Raw genomic sequence first — 26,170 nt, 5'->3', positions numbered from 1 at the left:
TGCTTGAGTGAAAAGAGGAGGTCTTGTGACTATGCTATTTCTACTGTCGAGAAAACAAGTCACATCAAAGAGGTTTACAGCCCGGTCCATGGCCAATCCGGGCCGTGATACAATACCGTTTTTACGTCAGCTGTCACGCGTCAAAGGTCCCGGGAAAATACGAACCGATTTGAAAAGCCGAGAGAAAGCTGGCACTAGGCGCTCGCAAACAACGGAAGGAAAATGGCGCTTGATGGTCAAGTGACTTATTTGTCAACAGAATCCGCGCAAGATTTGCAACGACCAAGAACTTTCAAGACGTAGCCCAAGGCTGAGAATGAACGAGGAGGAAGAAGAGGAAATAGAAAGTGAAAGAACGCGGTCAAATTCAGGAATGAGAGCGCCGATCATTGGGTACGAAGTGATCGATCAAAGACAAAAATTCACGGTGCGTAGGATCCTATCTTTTTGTTGTAATCTTGGGATTCTTTATATGTTTTGATGTGTTGTAGTTGTGTAAAAAGTCCTTTCACAGTAAGAGTTATGACCTTATAAAAGTTATAGTGAAATATATTGACGCAACTACAACCGTACAACGTTTAAGATGTTGTTTTACAACATAATTGCATTGTGTTTATTTTAATTCTAAAGCGCGTGACTTTGCGGTCTCCATAATTTGATTTATGCAGAAGATTTTTTCCGGTTCCACTGCTATACAGAACGGGTTCAGATAATTTACAAAATTAATTTAATCTTCCTTCTGTATTATCGATTCTTCTTCATTTAACGATTTTTTTGTGAACAGTAGCATTCCACTGGGAGTTGTATTGTATGCCTGAATGATCAGTAGATAAGGTTACTTATTGTACATGTAAGTTAATACGTACATTGAAAGTTTTTTATGCATACATAAATGCAAATCTCTTCAAATATGTAAAAAATGAAAGAAGCTTAAAAAAGCTCAGAGGTAATCTGGATAGACCCATACCTATTTATTTAGTCAAGCCAGATCAAGCAGTTTTACCAATATTAATTTCTTTGTTATTTTGATTTCACATAGTTGTTTCAAAGATCTGTTATCCTGAGATCCAAAGAACTCAGTATTGAAAACGAGACTTGATATTTAAAAACATCATATTTTTTATGGGCTTGTAATGTCTGGTTTGACCTTCTAATATCATATCTTATTGTTTACAAAAAACTTATCACTATGCCCATGCATGGTCAGGAAGTCACTGTTATCTGTCATCTTTACATGTAACAGATGTCCTAGATGCACATAGCTTGGCATTACCGGGGCCTTCCAAGGGGTAAAAGCGACAAGCGACATGACCCTGACATCCTGGCGACACAGGAACATGTTAACAGCAACAAGCGACATTACAGTACTGAAATGCGACAGTGACACAATACAACAGCGACATTTACAGCTGTAAACTAGCCGACATGGGTTCTCAGAAACATGCAATATTGCAACACGGCTATCCCCTTTGGAAGGCCTTATTACCAAGATGCATTCATAGTCTTGCAAAGGGCTACATATAAACCACAGTATTTTTAGCAATATAAATTTCTTTTTTTACAATCATACCTCTCCTTCTGGACACCTTTATAATATAAACACCTCCCTCAGGGTTTTTATTAATATTTTAAATAGCAGGAGAATAGTGTAAAGTAGCCAAATAATTTTTTTGTCAAAGAGCGAAGCTCTTTCACGGAACGAGCGCAGCTCGTTCCATACTAGGGGGGTCTGGGGGCATACTCCCCCATGAAATTTTGGATTGTTGAATCCTCTGAGATGCCATTTCCTGCTATCTGACAGCAACACCTGAAAATGGTTCTAAAGTGTTGAGTTCTTCTTTGCATTAACAAGCAAGTACTGTTTCACAAGAGCTCTAGCTCTTAATTCTTCTCCAAGAGTAATGTCGTATACCAAATAAAATCTAAACATTCAAATAAAAGCTATTTCTCAAAATGCTGCTAACTGATCAAGGAGACAAAAATAAACGCTGTACATAATAAAAAAAACCTATAAAATAGCACCGCACAAGACGTGAGAACATATTCCTGCTTTTTGATCTGTTGGTGACAACCGTGCGACAACACGCCAGACGGAAAATAATTGAATGCATTCGCTCTCACCACAAAAGTCACAAAACTTTGCGTGTTTAGTTTAAAAAACAATTTCTTGAATAAAATGAATTACAAAGTATTATCAATAAATATTTCTTCTTTGTTCCCTGTACAGTAATAAATAAAGGTTAACTTTTCTCAAATCATAATTAAAACAGAAATTACCGAAATTTGCATTTGCCTTAGGGGTAGTTTGACACTCATATTAAAGATATCGTAAACATCTCAAATTTGCATACTAGCGCACATCACAAAAATCCTTTTTCCGAATTGAAGTTCATTGCTTTTGGCTTTTATTTGGTCCAGTTTTCTTTCGTGACTTTGTCAAAATCAGTTCTATTTTAGGCATTAACTTCTATTTTAAGTTCACTCTATATTAAAAACAAGACTTTCGCGCGTAAAATAATGCCTTGAGCTAACCAAATTATCCACACAAACCGTCAAGAAGTTTTTCTTTTATTAGTGTACCAAATTTAATGATTATTATTTTAGTATAAAGCCAGAGCTTAATCAATGTCGGAAGACGTTTAAATGACTCATTACTGACAAAGAGGTTTTAATGTCCATGACTATCTATTTCAGCAAGATGTATATAAACAATTTTCAACGCCGTACATTATTTACATGAACGAAAAATAATTTTTTTGAACGGCTCCACATCTGAATAAAAAAATGGCTAAAGGCATTGAAATTTAGCCGGAGAATTCTACGTAGTAGCCGGAGAATTCTCCGATCCGCGATGCGTAATGAACACCCTGCTCCCTATTACAGACAGTTCAGTTGGTCCAAAAGAGACAAAAATTAATATTTTACTCTACGTAATATCAACACCTCCATAATACAGACACTCTTCCCTGTATTCTTGGTGTCTGTATTACACTCCTTCTTATAAAAGCGTGAACACTAAAAAATATGTCTGGAATGTTTGTGTTTAGCCAATCACAAGCGAGAACTTCAGACCGCATAAACCACAAACAATAAATGGGTTTCCATCGGTCACGGAGCAACTTAAGTTCATATTTTGTTTCAGGATACACGCTCTGTCTTTTTCAGGAATTTAAAGAACTGCTATTCTTTCGTATCGAGGGCCACATCCAGAACATGGTTTCAGGGATTTTTGAAAGAAAGAAAAAAGGACAGTTTCTCTAGCGACGTTATATGACATGGTTCAGCGCATGCAGTTTGTTGTAGACACGTCTAGACATAAGATGTAAACACGATAAACCGAATATAAAATACAAAATTGTGGAGTTTTCGTTACTGATTGTAAATCTTTTCGGTAGAACAAGGGATTCAATTTATTTTGGCAAACAATTTCAACCCTTAAACAATCAGAGGTTCCGTGATCGTAAGACTGCAAACTGCAAAGGCTCCAGACGAAAATTATTCAAAATGTTGGCGTGATTGGTGCAAAGTAAACACCTCAATCGCTCAATCGTTTGATTTTCGCTTTTCCTTCCCGCTATCGTTTCGCTGTTATCGAAGAAACGAACCCTCCTTCTATCAGTGTATCAAATACGAATTGCAGATACGAATTCGTTACAATTTTTGAAAATTGGCGGCAACTGGGGCAAATCGTAGCGTCGGGCGCATCGGTTTTTCATTTTTTTATAAAAAAATCACTCAAACATATTCTTCAGTAGGGCAGTGAATGTTCTCAAAAAGGAAGGAATTACAGTTAGTGTTTACTTGTAAATTGGAGCGAAACGAGAACCGAATATCGTTCCGTGACCGATGACCCATTCGTTGTTTGTGGTTTCTGCGGTCTGAAGTTCTCGCATGTGATTGGTTAAAACACAAAGAACATTCCAGACATATTTTAAGTGTTCACGCTTTAATAAGAAGCGGTGTAAAGGGGTTCAACTGTGATTTGCTGAATAATAAAACAAATATCCTGCTACATCTGCAGAGTATTGCCGTAATAATGCGATTAAGCACCCTCCTTCCAATAAGCACCCCCTTCCGAATAAGCGCCCCTTCGAATGTGTTTTTGTCAATAAGTGCCCCTATTCCAATAAGCACCCCCATTCTTATAATGGCCCTCATTCTTATAAACGCCCCTATTCTGATAAGCGCCCTTATTCAGTCTGTCGTGGATAACTGCCCCTACTGAAGTCATCAACATCGGTTAGGTAAACTCATGAACATTCACTGTATCGTGCATGTATATAATAACTGCTGAAATGAATAATTTTTTTACAAGTAACTGAACTTTCAAAATTTGTTACTGTTACAGTTTCTTAACATTTGGTTGTTTCTCAAAATTTAAATAAGCGCCCTGTCCTGAATAAGCGCACTGTCTCGAATAAGCGCCCTCCCTTGAGGTCCCAAAAGTAAATAAGCACCCCGGGCGCTAAATCGAATCATTTCGGTGTCTGATTTTGGTCAACTCGGTCTATGGCCTCCCTGGCTAAGTATCAGGTGATATTCTGCTGTGTTTACCCATTAATTGTTAATTAAATGAGGAATGAAATGGTCAGTGGTATATATCTCCTTGTTTCTCTTTGCCCCACATCACAACTTTTAACAACTCTAATTTTAATATGTTAGATCCTGGCTGAACTATTTTTCATATTGTTATTCATTAGGTATACAAGATCGAAGTTAAAAGTTCCCAGAGAAGTTGGTTTGTTTTCCGCCGTTATACAGATTTCACACGTCTTAATGAAAGGGTATGCTACGCATGATGAATATTGGGCATGTTCTTGGCAGTTAAATTATTTGCCAGTTATTCGACAGCAACGACCTAGTGTGTGACTGCTGTCAGTGGTGATTAAAACTAAGGAGCACCAAATAATTTATCATTCAACCAAAATGGCAAATGTATAGGGCAAATTGTGCATATTTCCAGAAAATATTCATACCCACCCCATGGAAAGGTAAATGTAAAGCTGTGTCGAGCCTAGTGGCCCACCCAGGCCAGAGCTTATCCTGGTTTCTGTAGCATGATTGAAGCGACTAGGGGTATTTCAACTCCTGCCTGAATGGGATGCTAGTCCATTACAGGGTTACCCCAAGTACACTGGTACTCATTTATACACCTGGGTGGAGAGAGGCACTATGAGAGTAAAGTGACTTGCCCAAGAACACGACACAATAAAACCTGGTCAGGCTCGAACCTGCTTGATCTAGAGTCCAGTGTGCTTACCATTAGGTCGCCGTGCCTCTCATCCACCCCATGGAAGGTCATTAGAAATTCCGAGGTGGTTTCTTGGGCCTTAACGGGAATTTCCAGAGGGGTTGGGAGATTCAAACCAAAATCCCTAACATGTCAGGGGTATAGATATTTTCTGGAGCAACATATTGCCAGTAAAAGTGAAAGTTCCAAGTGTGCCCTCAGCAGGCAGCGATGACATAAATCTGTTTGCAATTTTTGCTGAGGGTAATCAAATTTACTACATACAAGCTTAAAAAATCACCTAGTGAGTTTGCTAGCATATTGTTCTTGTTATACTGTTAATTAATTTTCTGCCCATGTTGTGTTTATCAATAGTTGAAGGCTGCTTATCCAGACTTCCAAATCAGACTTCCAGGCAAACGCTGGTTCAAGGACAACTTTAATCCAGGTATAAACTGCCACACTGAAAAAAATATTTAGCTGTAATCTAATTGTCCATTTTCCATGGCAAAAGATACTCTTACAGGGCAGCGATTAAGACAGTAACCTGCAGCGATTAAGGCAGTAAACGGCTGAGTTTACTCGATATTACAGGTGAAGATGTCAATTATGTTGCGGTTATGTTACACTTGCATACAGAGCGAAATGCTACAGGTGATAACTTCAATGTAACAGCTGCTTAAAAACCTAATGAAAGCCCTGGTCATACAGGGCTATAATTAGTTAATAGCCTGACTGGGGGAAATGGTTATTTCCCTAAATTGAAGTAATTAAAGAAATATACTTTCAAACAGTCAGTTGTTCTGCTCAAACCAGCAGCCTACTTCAAATTTTAAATTGAAACCCCTGAATTATTTATTAATAAAAATGTACCTTGTGTATTTTAAGTTCCCCCTTAAAGACCCAGTATCCACATACAAATTCTCCTGAATGATCTCTATACCTTTTTTTGATATTAGTTGGGAGAATTTGTAGAAAGATCAAAACAGTGTCCCTTTGGTGATTACTCTATTAATTCTCATAACGTTTTTCTTGATGAAGTATTGATATTGTAAGGAGAAATTTGATGTTGGTCACTCTTGGAAATGAAAGGGTTCAAAAATTTCAAACAGTCCAAGCCTATATTTCTCTTCTTTTTCAGCGTTTATAGAAGAAAGAGCAAGAGGATTGCAGTTTTTTATCAACAATGTAATGAATCATTCTCAAATATCAACAAGGTATTTGGTTATCAAAAGTGTTTATAATTTTAAAATAAATTAAGTTCAGTGGAGAGTAATTTAAAACATATCTTTTGGTTAATAATCCATTACATTTGATGAAACGCACTTGAAGGCAGTCGTCAGATATAAATGAATGGCCGGGGGCAAGAACGACACTTCAAATTTTGGCCAAATTGAACATCGTCAAAAAAGCTCCAAATTATGCATGCAAGTTTGTTTATGTGTGCTAAACATTGTTCCCCCGATACGTTTAGCCAAGCTGACATGTTTGATTGTGATGCCATAATCGTGAATATTACATGTATGGCAAGAAAAAATCTTGAGAGTGGACAGAATTTCCAAGAATAGCAAGGCTGAGAAAAAGTCAGATAACTATATTTTCACTGCCTTTGCCCAAGTGTCAGTACCTTGTCATGAGTAGTTTTGTCACCAAATGGTATTCAAGAAGGCAGCTCCATAATTACTGCAAAATAATTATTATTGTTGTTCTTTACAGTCTTGAGGTGCAAGAGTTCTTCTGTCTGAATGATCCTCCAGGACCTTATGATAGCTTGGAAGAAAGCAGGGTAAGTAGTGAAATAAGGAAGGAGCTAATAAGGGAGCTATGTCACAGTTTTAAACGTCATTTTTCTGATGTACGAAATTACTTTTAAATTGAAGAAAACCTCATGATAATATTTTTCCTACACCAAATGAATTAATTAAAAAAAAAAAAAAAACAGAAAATAAACAAGGATGGTTTCAACTGACAAGATAGATGGTAGGGTAGGGTAGGGTAGGGTATCTAGCCGTATACTTTCATGTGGTGCTGTATTTTTTTAACATTTTGTCACGTTTTTCTTTAAAAGAATTTACTATTTCAGGGATCGAGACTAATGGTAGCCAACTAGCCAAAGACTACTTAAATTTATTTTCACTTTGGCTAGTGAAAAACTTGGAAAAGTCAACAGTTCTTGATAGAACTCAATAGACCTGACTAGTGAAACACTACCGGTACCTTTTGGCTAATAAAATCTGACATGTCTCGAGCCCTAGGAGCTCTTCAGTCAGAAATATTTTATTGTATACCATAGGTTTCTCAGCACTGACTTCAGGCCCTTTTTTATCAGGCTTACTGTCAACACTTAGAAAATCAAGTTGAGGACTTGAAACAGAAGGTGGATGAACTTACAGCAGAACTCAAAATGACAAAGTCTCAACTGGTGCAGGCTCGAGTCCAGCAAGAAGCTCTAGTGAGCGCATTACGATCAGAGCGAACTCTAAGAAAGAAAGGATCAACAGAAAATGGCAACAATTCTGCTCAGATTGAGGAACTAATGGAAGAAAGTGAAAAAATGGCAAATGGCGCTGGTCTTAGGGGAAAGGTTTTTAACTTGTTATCAACTAGACATCCAACCAAAAGCAAGGGAAAGATGATCAGTAGTAATAACGGCAGTCAAACTGAAGAAGATAAATCCCTCTGGGAAGGAAGTGTTGAAATTGCTGAACATTCAAGCGGAGCTGACAGGATGAGGTCCTCAAGGCTTGTCAGGCGGATTTCAACAGAAAAACGAAACCCTAGGACATCCACACCAGTGTCAAATTCAAATCGCGATAGTCCAAGTTACCTGGAGACTACAGAAATGGATACCAAAAAAGAACTACAAGAATCTGAGAAGATTGATGAAAAACCTGGGAACTCTGACTCTTCAGAAGTTTTGCCGAGTAAGAACAAGAAGGAGACAAGGGAGAAAAGTAATCACCAGCAGGGAGTTTTAAGAAAGACTTCAAACAGGGAACCAAGAACACATTCCAGTAAAAGAGACAGTGGAATAAGTGTTGATGCCTCTCCTACTCCAAGCACATAAAAAACAGTATTTGTAGGTATATCATAGAATTTTGATATGAAAAACTACAAGAACCAGAAGGCATGTACTAAAACCTGTAACGACCAAAACATTTTTGAGAGGTAACCGTAAACAGGCTAACCTGAGTGTTATTTAGCTAACCAGAGTGTTATTCAGGCTAACTGGAGTGCTTTTGTTGGTCACTGTTTTGCTAGTTTTGGGTGGCTTTGCCCCTTTCCCGTTTGGGTTTTATTACAAGCCATTTTTATTTACCATGGAAAAAGAAAAGTGAATTGTGAACTTCTCTTGGTGATCTTTTGGCAGCAAATTTAACTGATAATCAGATGAGGAAACTTGCATTCTAGGCTACAGAGTAGGTAATTATAGAAATCAATACTCTACCTACCTTGTTATAGGAAATTAACGTGACTTAAAATAAAAGTTAACTGGAGGGAAACTTGCTCCTGAATAAAATAAAATTAACTAGGAGTGAAGGGAAAAACGCTATTAACACAAGAAGGTGCAGTTTGTGGCAACGACAAAAACATATTTTGTTTTTGTGTCCCAAATCATAAGAAGTCAACTCTCCAAATGTTTTTTTTCCCTTAGTGGCCATTTGGCCACTGACTGCTCAAGTTTGGTTGCCAGTGAATAATTTTAGTCCCCAAATTAAGCTCGCAATTTAAATCCTGCTCCTCAATTTTGGTTGCCAGTCTGGCGACTTTAGTTCCAATTTAGTCGCCAGCTCCAAAACTTTAGTCGCTGTGGCGTCTAAAATGGTCTTAACTTGGAGGGTTGGAAGTTGATGTGTCAGATGTCGAACTGCCCTTCTGAAAACAGGCGTGAACTGATATACCATAAGTAATATACCCGTAAACTATTTCTGGACTGTAGGACTGTATCTTCGACTGTAGGTTTGTTGCTATAGGTTAAAGTTAAACTTTACTGACAGCAATATATAAATAACATGAAAATGAGTGGTGTTTCACAATGCTGTAATACAACAAATGATAAAATTTAATAACTTACTTCAATTACATTATTTTGTTTAGTGGCAGATCTATAGGAGGGACCTGGCCCCTGCCTTCTATACCCCTTTATCACTAAAACGGGAATTAGGCCCAAAGGGCTTAAAAAATTTTAGGCCTCCCCCTACTGGTAAAGAAACGGGACATTTTCAATTAAGGCCTTCTTTTGAGTAAGATTATGGGCCCATCTTTACTTTGGGCCCTTTTTGACTGGCAAGATTTAAGGGCCTATCTTCTTTCGATGATCCCTTTTTGAGTACTGATTCTTGTTCACGCTGCTGCTGATTTGAAACTGTTTATAAGCTTGCTGTTTTATTATGTCAAGTTGGTGGTATGGGTTATTTTGAACTGAGATTTTTTTACCTAGCTTAAGCGTGCCATAGATGGAAAATAGTTGTCCATTAAAGGGAACCTCTGTTATTGAGGCAGGTTGACGTTGAGTTGTTTGATATAATGCCTAAATTACAAATTTTACCAGACAAGGGAGAAATAGCTTTTTATTATAACAATGTAGCTTTGATGTAGCTTATAACTACTGCAGCTTCTAACACTTCTAGTTATTAAATACGTAAACAAAGGCAGTATAAATATTATTGTATTTAGTTAAATATATAAACAAAGGCAAATAAAAATTGTAATTTAAAGATAGTATAAGTTCTATTCTAGAGGTATAAATTACACTTAATTTTTGTAACATAAGAAATTCTTTCTGGGTGTTAATAAAATTAATATTTTTATTTTCATTCAAATCTGGTCCATCTGCCCTCTTAGACTGTGTAAAGAACTTAATTGTCAGGTTTGAAGGCCCATGTTCACCATTTAGCTTTGCGGTTGTGTATTGTTGTTTTCAGGTGACAATCTTGTTTCAAAACAGTTAAGACATGAATGCAAAGCCAAACAAGCGGCCTTGCATAAAAATATTTGAAGGATAATAAACACAATAGCCTCCATTTTTGGCTTCAAAAATGTGCACTGATATTTGTCCTTGTACATTCTGCTTCTCAAAGATCACAATTTCACTTGAGCTTCGCTCTCAGTAAGGTATTCGCTTCTTGGAACAGATAATGTCCGTGGACAATTAATATCAGTGCATCATTTTGCGCCAAATGGAGGCTACAGTAAACACCTGCCTGTAAGACCTACAATTTTCTAAGTGGCAAGTAGGTTCTTAATAAGTTTCTTATTCTAAGGAGGAGCCATAGTTTTTGATTGTACGAGAAGAAAAAAATGGGTTTGGTCCTTCATTATGCAGCATTTATTCATAACTGTATTGCTTCAAGCCTCGACCTCATGCAAGGTCCAAAGAAGATAATTACAGTCTATGTGAATCTGTCTTTTCTTTATTTGTAAATACAGTTTGGGATGTTCTGTTAAAAATGTTTATAAAAATTTTCTATAACCCACAAATAAGAACCTGCTGAATTTGCTTGGCTAAACAGGTTCTTATATTTTGGAGTATTAAAATGGCAAATTTCTGCCAGCAGGTTCTTAAACCACTAGGTTCTTACACGCGGGTGTTTACTGTATTGTTTATATATAAAATATTTCAAAGGCTTGACAAGAAATCAGTAATCAATATAACTTTATGCTAGACCTTAATCTGAAAACTACTGCAGTTTAATGAAACTTCTCAAAATCATATCCACCAGTCAGTGTAAAGTATATCTCCTTCCCTTTGGGTTTATATGTAAAGTAAAATGGATTGGAGGGCTAAAACAGAAGCCGTACCTGTAGTAGCCCTGCCTTGCTGGAGTAGGCAGTAGTAGGCCTACCAATCACAAATGCATTTACTGTGAATCTAGCCTGCGAATACAGCCGCCTCTCATTCGCATCCCGCGACGAAGAGAGGGATATTTTGGGGTCATGTATTTTCTCTGGTTCTCTTTTGTTTGTCTATGGGTTCTGTTTCCAAGAGGGGTTTTGAAGTAAAAGGGGTTGGTAAAGGGGAGGGAGAGAATGTTCTCCTTTGGGTACATTTTTTGTGGGTGGTGAGTCACAGGTTCGACTGCCAGCATCAATCAATCACAGGAGCCCTTGTCAATCATCAAAATCAAGAACAAACTAAGGCTGGAATTGTGAGGATTTGATTTCCATCTAAAACAAGACTGAAGTAGAATTTATTCCATCAAGAATGTATTTAGTTGTCCTGGCTGAAAATAATGTATTTATTTGGTCACGGCATCCGAGGATGGAAAGAAAATATTGAAGTTCCAGCTTAATAGGAGTGGACCATTAGATTTTTGATAGGGGTGTGGTGATACAAAAGTCTAATGGTCCACTCCAAACTTCAAGTGCACATAACCCCACGGCTGCCCAATATTTCCCCAGCCCCCATCCCATGCCCGCGGGTCATTCCCGCGTCCACGCGGGAACCGCGAACAAAACCGCGTGGTGCGTAGGCTGGTGGGCTGCTGATTGCAAACTGGAACTCAGACTCCTCGCGGAAGATAGCGCGGAAGTCCCCTGTAGAGCCATTTGTCATGGTCGGGGAACTTTGATTTACACATTTCGAGTCTAAAATGCCCCGGAAAAAGTAGAAGTAGCATTTTGCCAACAAAATGTCGGCTACCTCAGCAACTGCAACTATTCAAGGTCGCTCTAGACGGCTTGTTAGCCCTGTAGCTTTTCAAAAGAAACGAGATACTGCAAAAGTTCTAACCAACAGCCAAAATGTCCACGAGAATGGCCATGGGCTAGCAAATAGCTACGATTCCTTTACAAATTCTACTGTTTCTACGATTTCCATGCCACGAATTGACTCGTGTATTCTAGGGAAGGAAACTCTGGAGCAGAGGGAGAAGTTTACTGTAAGTATATTTACTCGATATTTCAATATTGCACACGGTTTATGCCTCTTGACCGTAACTTACGTGTAACATCTTCGCTAAATTTCTTCTTGTCTTTCTCAGCTGTACAAGATTGAAGTAAACAACGGGACAAAAACCTGGATAATATATAGACGATACGGGGACTTTGTACTTTTGAATAAAAAGGTAATTACTTGTAGATTTGATGTTTAGGTTTTATCTGAAAATGATCATTTTAATTGAAGTTGTTTATAGCGTGGGTCAACATACGCTTATTGCAATAAAGGATGCAATATGGTGATGCAAGTGTCTTAGCTTGCACAGTGGAATCTACTTGGAGACAAGTTCCTCACTCTGTAATTGTCTATTTGCAGTTACGCAAGCTTCATCCTCAATTTCGATTGCATTTGCCAGGGAAGCGGTTTTTCAAAGACAACTTTGACGAAGGTAGGTCGATCTTTGTAAATCTTTGTAAAACTACGCGAGTTCAGTAATCCGTAGTAAACAAACAACGTACATACGCTACCCTTTTGAAATTTAAAAGCTTACATGAAAAAGAGGGACGTTCATAGAAAGGCTCTGAGTTTTCTGGCCCTTCCACTTGTTACATACAGACAACTGCTAATACTGTACACCGAACTTTAAATGCAAAGTTATAGTTAAAAGTGTAAAATTTTAATACAATGTGACGTAATGTCTGTTTTATTTCGAATAAGCCTAACCTCGTGACTTCCTTATGGCTAATTGTTCAATAAAATTTGATGATTTAAGCACCTTCTTCTAATAAAATGTTTTGTTTTTCATTTTCTGAATAACCCAATTTTGTACAAAGTAACAAAAGGAAAGTATCTCTATTGATTGCCCATGTTCTTTAATTTGCTGGTGGGTTTTAATTTCATTAACCACAATCACCTATAGTGGTCTATAGTGACTCTGGCATCAATAACAACAGCAACTGTAATAATTTTATAATCTCTTAGTTCATTGCCCCCGGGTGAGGGATAGGGCCGGATAATAATTTAAAGGAAGGTGATAAATGACCATCACAGTGAATTTTCAATTATTTTAAGCAATTGGAATAAATAAGCCTGAAAACGATTCTGGGCTTCAACAGGATTCAAACCTGTGACCTCTGTAATAATTTAGTTTGTTACTTGACTAAGGTAGTCAGAGGGCCAATGGGCGATTCCAGAAAATACCCATGCCATACCACGAACGGCTTCCATATTTTAGCTCCCCCCTTGCCTTCGGAAAATTCATAATTCGTTATCCCCCCATGCCCAATTTTCTTTTGTTTAAAATTTTTCAAACCAGTTTATTTTTATTTCCTTTTATTTGAGATCATGATAATGAATATGAGACAATGAAAATAAAAATCAAACTGGCTTGAAATTTTTGAACCAAAAGAAAAAAATTAAACCACAAAATATATACCACGTTCTATAAAGCACTGTGATATAATTTATGTATAAAAGTGTCAGTGTACATGAAGTGGCCAGGTATCCCGTAAGAAATAAAAAATTGATACTCATATTTGTTAAAATAAATCTATGCCAGTATATATAAATGCTTTTTCTTGTCTATTTTATAGACTTCATTGATAAACGCCAGAAAGGTCTTGAAGTATTTACCAACAATTTGTTTTGCCATCGGAATCTTGTTCTTAGGTAAGGCTGATGCACCCTTAATAATGATCATAGTTTGTCACTGATAGTAATCCTATACTCTTGGCACATGCATAGTAGAAACTTATTCAAAGACAAGTTTACGTTAGCAATTCGGAAGACAAATCTCTGTATAACGTACTGTACTCCTTGTGAATGGGTTATTTGCTGACGATTTTCCAGATAAGATGACAAAACATACTAAAACAACCTTTTTTCAGTTTACTACTCATGAACATTATACATTGCAGTATTGTGCAAATGCCTCACTCTGAAGCCCGGGGGGGGGGGGGGCACTTCCATATATGAGCTATATAGGTATATAGGTATGTGCCGCTGTGAAGGGTCTGGTTTTCAAGCAGTTTAGTCTGGGATAGGGTATAAAATTCAGAGAGTTTTGGTTTAGAAAAGGGTAGCATTTGCCGGGAAACTGATTGGTGGTATGACGAATTAAGTCCAGAATAGGAATAGAGACTCAGAAGAGAAAGAGATTGACCTAAACGTAAATAAAATCATCGCAGCATCATTGTTGACAGATGGTTTCCATTAAAATACTGATAGTAATACAGTTCTAAAAAATGCAAGTCTGGGATAGGGTAGGGATTTTCGGTGTCTAGTCTAGTAAAGGGTTGCAAAAATCAGCTGAACATGGTCTGGTATAGGGTAAGGGCTTAAATTCCCAGCGGCACACCCCCACCCAAAAATATATAGGGTACCCCCGGGCGCTAGCCTGAAGTCACAATTGTTTGCTAAAAAGAGTGAGTTTTGATTAAAGTGTTGTGAAACCAAAACCAAAGTTTCTGTAATCACTCTGGCCAATCACAAATTAAAGGATACCGACAATCTACAGTGAAAAAGTGAGGGAATCACTATTTGTTATGGTTTCATTTCTTAAACATTGAGAAAGTGTTGCATTTTTTAAACCAATTATTAAGTATAGTAGCACAAAACCGAAGCAAACATGAATTACTTTTGACATACATTGTTAAGTATAAGAAAGAGAAAATTGCTGTTAAAAGTATAATATATAATTTATGTTGCTCCAATACCCAATCAACATGCAAGTACTCTCTTGGATATATGATTCTTAATGAAGATGTTAGTGATTCAATTGTTTCCACTTAGTTTAATTGATCCAAAGCACCCATTGATGATACTCTTATAAATGACTTATCCTTTGGTTATATGTATATTTTATAACAGTGAACCAGTTCAGAGATTCTACAGATTGAACAACCCCCCTCAACCCAGCGAAAGTTTAGAAGCCTCCCAGGTGTGTGCTTTTCTATTTTTCTGTGACTTCAGATTATAAACGTTTTCCTCCTGTTTCCATCATTTGACTGAGTGCATCGGTGTGCTACAAAAGATGTTTGTTTACATGTGTAATTAAAGATTACTATAATGTCACTTATCAACCTTATGAGTAAAATGGCCCAGCTCACAACGAGTCTCTCATAGCTCAGTTGGTTAGAGTGCATGCCCAACCGACCACGAGTTCGATCCCCGTCAGGGACTCAGAATTTTTCTTTGTCCCATGTCGTGTCATGTTGAATACTTCATCTTCAAGATTACTATTGTTAGAGGCTACAGTCAACTCTTGCCTTATGGACACCCCACTATTGCGACACTCGCTATTACAGACAAAATCCAGATCTCCGGCACAAGAGTTTTGACTGGAAATGACTCCCACTATTACTAACTCTCGCTATAGCAGACACTAAACGACGCCCCGAGCGTGTTCGCTATAACGAGAGTTGACTGTACTTAGCAAGTTGAACAAAAATTTCTGAATTTTGTACCGCTGGAATTCGTCTAGGTGAAACCACCCTCCCACCCCAAATCGAACAAGATTAGTTTGAAATACCGGTAATTATTTTTGACCTGAAGTTCATTTTAAAATACACAATATGAATGCACTGTAATAATAAGACATAAATTTATGATGAATATTTTTTCAGAACTACTGTCAGTCCCTTGAACATTCTCTGGCAGATTTGCGCCAGCAGTCACGTGACCAGAATGCAGAATTCAATGCTGTCAAAATTGAATTAGCACGACTAAAGTATTATAAAGATGAGAATCAGCACCTAGCTAACCATCTGCAGAAACAACAAACTGATGTTGAAGAAGTCACCAAGGTTATCTCTCTCTTCATTAAAATTAATGTAGATTGAATTGCAGGGTTCGTATGGGTCATGGGAAACCTGGAAAGTCATGGAATTTGTGTGGGTCATAGAAAGTCATGAAAAATGGTATTGCAATTTATTTTTTGCAATTAAAGGTTAAAAATGTAACCAGAATCAAGATAATTTTTTGGACAAATTTAGGTCATCGAAAATTTGAAAAGTAATGGAAAATATCTGGACCATCCTGAAAAAAGGTACCAGTACATGTACCTCTTTTGGGTAAAGCGACTCTGTATAGTTCCTTCCCCCCTTTGGATTCTATATCAGTTTTACATAATACTCGTTATTTATAAGCATTAAACAATTCTTTCAAGGAACTTTTGGGCATTTGATTTTTTAGAAAATTTGAGGATTAATTAATGTTACTAGCTTGTGCCATTCTGCAGACTTGCCTTCCATTCCTCCTTACCTGCAGTAGTTCTTTCAAATACAAATTCCAATGCTCTACTTTCTTTTACTTCTCAGAGTCTGAGAGATCAACTAAATATTGCATTGGAAAATGAGAAAAAAGCTAAAGATGAGCTGGAAAAGTTGAAAGAAGAAATAAGAGCTGAAAGGGCCTCTGTACAGGCTGCGAGGGTGATTGAGAAACAGAAAAGGGAAGTAGGAATCAACCGGCAAGTGGAGATGTTTAATCAGTCGCAGGAAGCAGTGAACCAAAGAGTTGATTCTCTTGTCACGGCCATGGGAGGGTTATCAAAAGTCCAAGTGGTGATTGATGGAGTAACACAAGGTACAAATACAGTCCAAATATCTTGTTTGTAACTACAGTTGAATCCCGATAACTCGAACCCTCAGTAACTTGAACCTCCTGCTAACTCGAACCTTTTTTAATTCCCTTTAGGTCATTCTCTTAATAATTTTTCCCTCGATAACTCGAACTCCCGATAATTCGAGCCTTTTTCGGTTTCCTTGAAGGTTTGAGCTATCGGGATTAAAATGTAGGTAGTCTGTTTTGATTATGACTGAGTCTTTCCGTCTGTTGCGATTTGTGTTTGGCAAATTGTGGTTTACAAATGAGTCTTTCAATTTAGTGAACTAAGATACTCATCTAGCTTTGAACTGCATTTTTTAGACGTTTGAGTCGCAAATTTTCATGTTATTGCTCGCAGAATGGAAGCGAAACACCCAAAACACCTTGCATGCATGCCCAAAATAAACTGAGACCACCCTGCGCGCCTAAATTTCTTCAAATCGGGAACACCTCGCATACTACCATACCGTTCTTGTATATTTCTTCTTATATTTTCTATTTTTTAATCCCTTATATACCGTAGAATTCCGGTTATAAGCCCTGGGCTTTACAACTTCGTAAGGGTTTTGGGTGGGCTTATAAGCGGAGGGGCTTATATCCGGGAGGGCTTATAGCGGAATGAAAAATCGTTCGAAGAGCCACGGGTGTGTTGATCGATACCTTTTTTAAGTAAAAACGCATAATAAAGCAACATTTGCCCTGTTCGGTACTGTCATCCGGTAGAGGGGGGCTTATATCCGGGGGGGCTTATAATCGGATGTATTTTTTTGTTTCGAGATAGATGGGCCTATACCGGGGGGCTTATAGCGGGGGGCTATACCGAATTTACGGTATATATACACGAGGGGACTCCAATGTTGACTCCTTGGGCGGGGGCAATAATTAATTCAATGCTGTAAAAGTAGAAACTAGATAGATTCAACATCTGCTGAAGTTGATTGCAACAATTTCAGGGGGTGGGTGCATGGTTTGCAATCCTATATTGTGGTGCCATGTTGCACTGTGCAGCTAGAGCTTAAAAAGGTTGAGTGGTGACATTATTTTTGAATAACATTTTAATCTCAATTTTTAGACAACCAGCCCTGGGCAGAACAAACTGGCCTTTTTATGGAGGTTTTGAAAAGAGTGAAGCATATATACATTTAGATCAGGCTATATTCTACTATAAGAACAATCATTGTACATAGAGAGATACAAAAAAAAAAAAAAAAAAAAAAAAAAAAAAAAAAAAAACGGGGCCCCGGGCCCCGCCCCCCCCCCAAAAAACGCCCCCCACCACCGCCAATGTCATATGATTCCAGGCGGTACTTATTGGTGAATTTTCAACTGTAGACATACTATTTTCTTTTCCTGTTTCTTTTGTACAGAGATCAACAGAGATAATGGCATAGCACACAAAGCAGTTCAGCTCAGAGAGGTACAATTAATTGTTATTCAGTTGGGGAGTGAGGATGGCGCAGTCATGAGAGTGCTTGCAACCTCCCACCAATGTGGCTGTGGCTTGATATGAGCCAGGTGCCATACCATAAAATTCCCGTTATAATAAAGTCCCTCCCCCGCCTCCCGCTTATAAGCTACCCTGGTTATAGGTTTATCTACCTGGAATCAAAAAAATATCTGATTATATGTATCTGGTTATAAGCCCCCCTCTGCTGGATAACAGTACTAAAAAGGGCTAAATGTTGATTTATTATGACTTTTTAACTAAAAAATGTATTAATATTTCGATCATTACTGAATACTGCCGAGGCTTGTTTCGAAACTTTTTTTTACTAAGTTGTATAAGCCCAGGGCTTATAACCGGAATTTTACTGTATGTGGGTTGAGTTTGCTATTGCTCATCTTCTTGTTGTGACGTTTTTCTTTGGGTCAAACGAACCCCGGTCTCCTCCCTCCTAAAAAACCTCTTGCTACATTGGCTTGGGTTAATAATAAAATTATTTAGTCACAAAATTTTGTATATTTCTTTCAGGCACTTAATGAAACTAGGAGTCAACTTGATAAAATCCACAGAAATGCCCTTGAGGTAATTAAGATGACAATTTTTTAGCATTTTTCTATAACTTTAGTTTACAGTTTTGGTAGAAACACCAAGCCCTTTGCAGTGAGAATGCATGCAAGCCACATTCCTGGCAGTATATATAATAATATATATATATGCATACAAGCAACACCTATTAAAACACCCTCTATATGATTAACAATTATTCGCTGAAGGCGAAGTGAATCACAGCGAATATTCCCCGAGATTCGCCGAGATTCACTGAGCCTGAGGCGAATAATTGTTTTAGTCTAATTTTCAGAGGTGAATATCAAGAACTATAAAATAAAGAACTAAAACACGGAACCAAGAAACACAAGTGCTCACTTGAATACTTGTAAACAAGTTTAATTCATATCGTCTGTAAATCAGAATTTACACTTAAGTTTAAGCAATAATAAAAACAAAACAAAACAAACACTACGAAAAAGACATGCAGATATCTAGTACCTTTGTTTAATTGTTGGCGACCTCTGAGCAATCGTGTAAATCCTCTTGAATTGAGTCGAGTAGCTCTGATCTGAAGAAAACTGAGTAATGTTTGGTCAATTGATCTGCCACTGAGTTTCTTGTGGCCGATCTCCAAAACCACCGTCCTTGGCACCAATTCTAATGCCTTGAGAACCATCTCTTGAAAATATTTTTGGTTCAAAAGCCTTGGTAGCCAATTTTTAAAATTCCAACAGTTTTGAATACCCCAGACTTGATGTGATTTCTTTCGAAAGAACGAAAATTTCATTCATCAAATGCCGCCATGTTTACTTGCCTCGATGGCAAAGATGCCGTGGCTTAGTAACCAAGCCCTTAAATGTTATATTTACCTCCAAGCGAGGTGAATATAACGTCATAAACCAGAGCTTCTTGACCAATCAGGATGTCGCATTCTTATATTCACCTCTTGAAATTAGACTAATATATGTTATCTTCCTTTTTCTGTTCCCAGATGTATAAACAGGAAGTTGAAGACCTCAAGGCTGAGTTTTCAAGAGCAGACTTCTTAGCTAAGGTACATACATACACACATACATAAAATTTATTTCATCTTGGATTTACATAGTAGCTAGACAAGTGTAAGCTTACATCTCCGAGAAAAAATACATAAAGATAACAAACAAGGAAAATTATAAAAAACAAAAATTTGACGTGGATAAATAAAATGGTACACAAATAAATCAAAATATTTAAGCCTAATATATAATAATTATATGTCATGAGATCAGATTTTACACAAATTACATGAAAATATAGTTTCGGCTGAGGTGCTAAAAATCATTGTAGCAATTGATTGCTCTGTGAGTATCAGGTAGAGAGTTCCATAGTTTATAAGCAAGATAACTAAATAAATAGTACAACTGGAATTTCTTACTAACACTTGGGGTGAAACGGTTGAAAACAGACAGTTAAGTCATGGTTTTGTTGTATTGAATTCTACCATTTCATGTTTATTGTCATTGTGAAAATTGCTGTCACTCAATTTGGTTCCATTGAAAGGATAAATCAATATAATGGTTCAACCTTTTCGGCAACACCCTTTTACCGTCAGACTGGCTAGCCTTACTGACAACCGGTTAGCTCAGTTGGTAGAGCACTGGACTACCGTGCGGGAGGTCTCAGTTTTGGGTCCTAGACCAGTCCAACACTCAGGGCCTTAAAATAACTGTGGAGAATATGCTGCCTTTGCCAAGACATCTGCAAATGGTTTGATATTCTAGTCTTCTCGGATAAGGACGATAAACAGTGTCACGGTCAGCAGGGGACGTAAAAGAACCCAACATGTATCGTAAAGAGAAGTGCATGGAGTTCCTGGTGTTGTGGTCTAGTCTTTGTCCATTGTGCTGTGTACTGTGGAATGCTCAGAGATATTAGCTGTATATAAGCTAACTCTACAAATCTGAGGGTAAACAAAAGTGATGTATGATGATGATAAGGGGATTCATTTGTTTTCCACAGACTAGAATCCAAGAGACAGAAACAGTAAAAACACAAATGACGGATCTTCAAAAGAGATATCAAGATGGGATTAAGGTAAATATTAATAATATTAATTACAATAATCATTGAAGCTGAGCTGACAACAACTAGTAGCTTCTGCTGTATGGAACTCTAGGGCTGATATAATTGGCAAGTCGTCTTGTTAAAATTTATGAAAACAAAACATCAAAATTTATGTTTTTGATGCAATTGTGAGTTGTGGAGTTGCTAGTTGCAAGTTGCAATTGCGAGTTGTGGAGTTGCAAGTTGCAGTTGCCATTTGCCAAAGGTTTGCAAAATAAAACTCCCGCTCAAGTTTCAATGCATTCAACACTGTATCTCGCAAATAGAAGGTCCCTTTCCATTGTGCATTCCCCCTTTTACTGGAAATTTTACTCTTGCTTACCTTATGATCATAGCAATTGAATAATAACTCAGCTAAAAGGGTAAGCCAAAATTTTCCATTCTCTACATGTAACGACTTATAACATGCAGATTTTATATTCTTGGCCAATTTTTTTAGTTATTATCAGTCAAATAGTACATTTCTGTGAGATGTGAACTTGAAGATTAGATATTCGTAAGATCATAGTATTCGCAACTGCTACTCGAAACTCACAACTGCAATTCTACAACTTGCATTCTTCCCACCATCAAGATTTTTGTGTCATTTTAAACTGAGGTGCATAGCTTTGAGTGACAGTGTGACAAGATTTTTCACATTCGATTTTTCTTTTTCTGGTTAAGGCTCAGGATGACTACATTTCACAGCTTCATGCAAAGTTTAATGACCTTCAGCAATACGCTGTTTCAACTGAGGAGGTAAGGAGTGTGGACTCTGTTATAAATAAGATAGTAATTGTGCAGTCCAACTTCATAAAACTTTGTGTATTATGACTTCTGGACACTATTATCTTCCAGTAACGTATTTTTATTACCTTCCATACTGTCTCTCACACACCACTGGTAGCCATACCAGGCCGACCGCCACAACCTGACCTATATTACAAACTCAACAAAACCATACATGTACATCGTACATCATTATGATAGGGAAAATTACACAATGGCAAAGCTAAAAAAGATACAGCACCAACTAAAAATCTTTGGGCAGGTGGGTGGGAAAAGGTCAGTAATGGCAGGCGCAACAACTGCCCCTTTCCCAGGTCCCAGCAGTGTGTGTGAAAAACATTTTCCACTTATTTCCATTTCACTTAGCCAGTGGAAAATAACACTTACCGTAAATGATCTAATAAACGCCCACTCTCAAATAAATGCCTCATATCTAATAAACGCCTCCCATGAAGTGCAAAGTTTGTATTAGATGCCCCTCTCTAATAAACTCCCCGTGTCGCCCCCTCCAAGAATCATCTAAAAAACCAAGGAAATGCTCCATAGAATAAAATCAATTTGCTTGATTCGACATCGAAGAGGCCAACAACGCCAACATGGTTGACCCTGATAACGATAAAAATGTCGATATCGAACTATGAACATCATCTCTAGGTTTTGCATTAGCGCAGATTCGATTAGTCTCCTATTCACCAACTCTGTTATGTATCTTACTCCACTAGAAAACTACTTATCCTATTTGTTTTGTTGACGTTGTTACTGTTAAATTGAAATAAACGCCTCTCTCTAATAAACGCCTCATATGTATTTAACGCCTCCGCTAGACCCCCCAGAATTTAATAGATGCCCCGGTCGTTTATAAGATTATTAACGGTAATTAAGTGCCATCTCACAAATTGGACACCAGCTATCAACTCTCCAGTTGCAAATGTATGTGAAGTGAACACCATCTGACATAATATTATTTTCTTTCAATATTTTTCCAGAAATATTTCTTTTCTCTTGTCATTGGTGTTAAACTCAACATGGCTGTTTGTGGTTATAAAATAGACCACATTAATCACCTGAAGCCCCAGGTAAGCAAACCTTCCATGTAATGATTATTGTGTTTACCTGATAGGGAGGATTAATAAAGAGAGCACAGCATTTTCTTCATATGAAAGTAACGTACCAGGATAGTACTCCAAGTTTCACCTAGTGTCCTAGCGTGCATGGTCAGGTGCTCCCCCCCATGATTAACTAATTAATCAATCAATTAATTAATTGACTATAAGAGTTTATAGCAGGTTAGTGTCTTAGTGGATAAGTTGGCCACTGGACAGTAAACTAATTTGTAATTAATCTTTGTGTTGTTTTGCAGCAACTCTTTGAAAGAGTGCGAAACCATGGCTATTCTATAGAACACTGGCCCAGTTGGTTATCACGTGAACTGTCAACTGCATATGCCACGCCCGATCATGAGGACGAGGACTGACTCTATCTTCAAATTCAATGTCATGTATTTTTATGTCAGTTGGTTCATACTGATTCCTAGATGTCAGTTTTTTGGCCTTTTCTCTTTTCTGTAGTTTGTTTAACTTTCCTGAATGTCATTTTCTATTGTATCTTTGTGTGTTTCCTCTGTCACTTGCAATTGTTTCCTTTTCTCAGTCGATTTGTTTTCATATTTGATATCTTCTTTAGAGAGAAAATATAGATTTAGTATTATATCATGCAATTCCACTGCAAAAAGTTATAATGTTAGCAGGACTAGCAAGCATTTAATTAGATGATCTATTGTACATTGTGAATAGTTTATACCCACCATGCATGCATTTAACTTTATTTTTAGACAATATTCTACTTCCAATTGACTGATACTGGTATTTGCTTTTGCTGAAGTTCCTAAAAGGTTAAAAGATGACTAAGAAAATTCAGAAAAAAGCAATACACAGGCTAATTATTTAACAATAAGATCAATCTGTGGGCAAAATTCCATTTATTTATCAAAGTAAGTGAGAAATAATTAAACTAATGAGGCTTTTGTACCATTATTTAACCAATCTATACAAGTCAGCCATAACTGGGGCCTTGAATAAAAGCTCTTATGCATGTTTACATCAGACTGGCTAGTTTCACCACCAAGCGTTGTTTTCGAAGTGTAAACTTGTAAATTTCAGTCTGAATAAATTCCCAAAGCAGCAAAGATGAACGAATACCCACTAAAATCTGAATACAGGTGGCAGACTGGACTGAGAATGATTTGCGTTAATAAGGCTTAATGGTGGTGAATTTTAAGCTTATGTTATCATGCATAAAATGCCATGTTAAATGCCATAGCTGATAATTAACAATTAGACTACCAGCCCGAGTTTTCTATGTGCAAATAGTCAACGAGGCGCAGCCGAGTTGACTATCGCTCATAGAAAACGAGGGCGAGTAGTCTAATTGTTTTAGTGGAAACTCTAAAGCGCGCAACTGTTTTCGCGCGACTGTTTAAGAAAAAAAAAAAAAAAAATTACCCCTTAAATAAAAGATCTACCGCTTAAATCGAAGATCTATCGGCGAATAGAAAACAGTGGGAGAACCAATGAGATTCGCGGGTTTCCAATAGAACACAGCTGAGTTTCCACTAATTTTTATTAGATGTACAGAAAGTGTATAGTTGTAAAATTAATTAATCTTGTACAGGTTATTCTTTTGTTTTGATTTATTTCTTTTTTAAAAGTACTCTATTAGCAATAGCTCAGGTTCGATATATCAACATTCTAACATGACTTAAAGGCTTTTCAACAAAAAACGCTAATTTTTGAATATTCCGTTGTCTGTTAGTTCCCACAGGAGGCTTGATACAACGAGAACAAAACCAAAGATAGAAGTTGGGCAAAAAGCCTTAGTGCCATGTTTGAACTTTGATCTATCGAACATGGGCTATTCCCCAACACATGATAATGTTAATACATATTTTTGTACTAAATAAGCAAAACATACTTACGAATGTGGCAACTTGGAAACACTAGTGGGGAGATAGAGCTTTTCCAGAGTCAATCAAACACTTGTCTGAAATAAGTACCTTACGATAAAACCGCACATTACATGAAGACGAGAAATCGCAATGTACTAACAATCGCCATGGTAATAATATTACCAATCCTTTTGGGTGAATACAAATTGTACATTTAGGTGAAAGGAAAAGTTTCTATTCCTTCAATTAAGTACTTATTTGCCGTTTGGAACAGAATTGGCTTGTGTAGTGGTCACTTTGCACGAGCTTAACTAGTTCTCTAAGCTTGTTTTGTGACATGCCAAGTTAATGACCTCTGATTCAGTTAATAAGTGCTTGATATTACATTTAGCAAGTGGTTTTCACAAAACTGGTCATTTTTATTTTTTAAAGATAAATTTATACCAGATAATTGGCTCTTGATTTAGAGTTAACAAGTAAATATAGAAATATGTAAAAGGTATATAAGTACATTTTTTAAGTAACGGTATGTTTATATAGAGCTACATGTGGAGAATTCTGAGTGCATTGCACAGTAAAGTAGGCTTTAAGTCGTACATGGAGAGATTTTAGATCGAGTGTCGTGAATCAAAAACCAAAGTAATCACTTTGACCAACTCAAGGGACGCGGACAATCCAGTGAACCAATCAAAATTCGAAGCAAATGCATGTAGCCAGAGCGAAGTGCAGAAAAACATGTGTGAGCGAGTCACGATAGGTTTTGGGACTGGTCAAGAATGTGGTGGGAGTTTTTCTTCAAACCAAGCGAACTCAATTTTTTTTTATTGATGTCAAGATCACTAATCAGAAAATATTATAAAACAGTCATTTTACGTTCATTCCAGGTCATCATCGTTCACATCATTTTGCTAGCGTGGTAGCTAAAAAATCGTATTTTATGACAAATTATAAACTCAATTCTCGCTTCACGAGAACAAAATCACGATTCACAGGCTACACAGTAGCAAATTACGTTTCACGAAAAATAAACAGTCATTTCACATTTCACGCCTGGAAAATATGGCAAACTATTCTTTCAAAAAATACCTTCTAGCCCCATCATCGATGACCGACAGGGATACAGCACGGTGGGGGTGGGGGTTTTAATCTATAAACCTCAGAGTCGTGGTAGTGTTCTCTGGCCACAAGAAATAAGTGTTTCCATAGAAACAGGAGATAGAGATAGTGCTTGGCAAATGCATGCCTTTATTAAACTCTGTTTTAGACTAGTAGAGCTAGAATAGCAGAGAAGACGGAGAATAAAAAGAGTTATTATTTTGTTCATTTGTTGCTTTTCGTTTTTATGTGTAAATGTCCGTGGAAATTTTGTTTTTCATTTGCTCAGCTGTGAAACTGGCAAAAAAAAATCATAGAACGTGAAACCCTTTAAGACGTTTTTTTTTTAAAGGAGCTACGTCATGGAGATACAACTGGAAGAAATTGGCAATTTTTTCAAGTTTGTCATTCGTAATCGGTCTTAATCTTTGTCACTTGAAACCATCCTTGGTTATTTTCGGCTTCTTATTACTCCTTTGGTGTTTTTCTATGTTTGAAAACTGTTATTTTGAGGTTTCCTTCAATTTATAACTAATCATAGCTCTTTTAAGT

At 37.2% G+C, this 26,170-nt stretch overlaps 1 protein-coding gene and 1 pseudogene across 2 annotated transcripts; both read left to right on the top strand.

The window, feature by feature from the left end:
- Nucleotides 1-181: 181 nt before the first annotated feature.
- LOC144649857 (uncharacterized) lies at nucleotides 182-10,053 on the top strand (annotated as a pseudogene). Its single transcript, XR_013569955.1, has 6 exons — nucleotides 182-427; nucleotides 4,701-4,784; nucleotides 5,606-5,678; nucleotides 6,372-6,447; nucleotides 6,947-7,016; nucleotides 7,560-10,053. The product of XR_013569955.1 is annotated as an uncharacterized LOC144649857 (transcript).
- Nucleotides 10,054-11,769: 1,716 nt separating this feature from the next.
- On the top strand, nucleotides 11,770-24,023 carry LOC144649856 (uncharacterized). The gene is made up of 14 exons (XM_078509452.1): nucleotides 11,770-12,111; nucleotides 12,214-12,297; nucleotides 12,486-12,558; nucleotides 13,703-13,778; nucleotides 14,979-15,048; nucleotides 15,734-15,913; nucleotides 16,427-16,694; nucleotides 18,083-18,132; nucleotides 18,688-18,741; nucleotides 19,700-19,762; nucleotides 20,707-20,781; nucleotides 21,475-21,549; nucleotides 22,566-22,655; nucleotides 22,940-24,023. Exons 1-14 carry the CDS (start codon nucleotides 11,863-11,865, stop codon nucleotides 23,051-23,053), a joined length of 1,521 nt encoding a protein of 506 aa, XP_078365578.1. The 5' UTR covers nucleotides 11,770-11,862; the 3' UTR covers nucleotides 23,054-24,023.
- Nucleotides 24,024-26,170: the final 2,147 nt, after the last annotated feature.

The sequence above is a fragment of the Oculina patagonica genome, chromosome 4 (assembly GCF_052425735.1).
Source record: "Oculina patagonica isolate OP01 chromosome 4, crgOcupat, whole genome shotgun sequence".
In the NCBI taxonomy this organism is placed as follows: Eukaryota; Metazoa; Cnidaria; class Anthozoa; order Scleractinia; family Oculinidae; genus Oculina; species Oculina patagonica.
Note: the sequence above shows the minus strand (reverse complement) of the source record. Positions and strands in the feature narration are given on the sequence as shown.

What these genes read in the sequence shown, in the direction of transcription:
- LOC144649856 (XM_078509452.1), top strand. Translation starts at nt 11,863, where the DNA reads ATGTCGGCTACCTCAGCAACTGCAACTATTCAAGGTCGCTCTAGACGG. An exon ending in AAGCAGTTCAGCTCAGAGAG is followed by an intron (nt 18,133 to 18,687) that starts GTACAATTAATT and finishes TATTTCTTTCAG; the next exon opens with GCACTTAATGAAACTAGGAG. An exon ending in TTAATCACCTGAAGCCCCAG is followed by an intron (nt 22,656 to 22,939) that starts GTAAGCAAACCT and finishes GTTGTTTTGCAG; the next exon opens with CAACTCTTTGAAAGAGTGCG.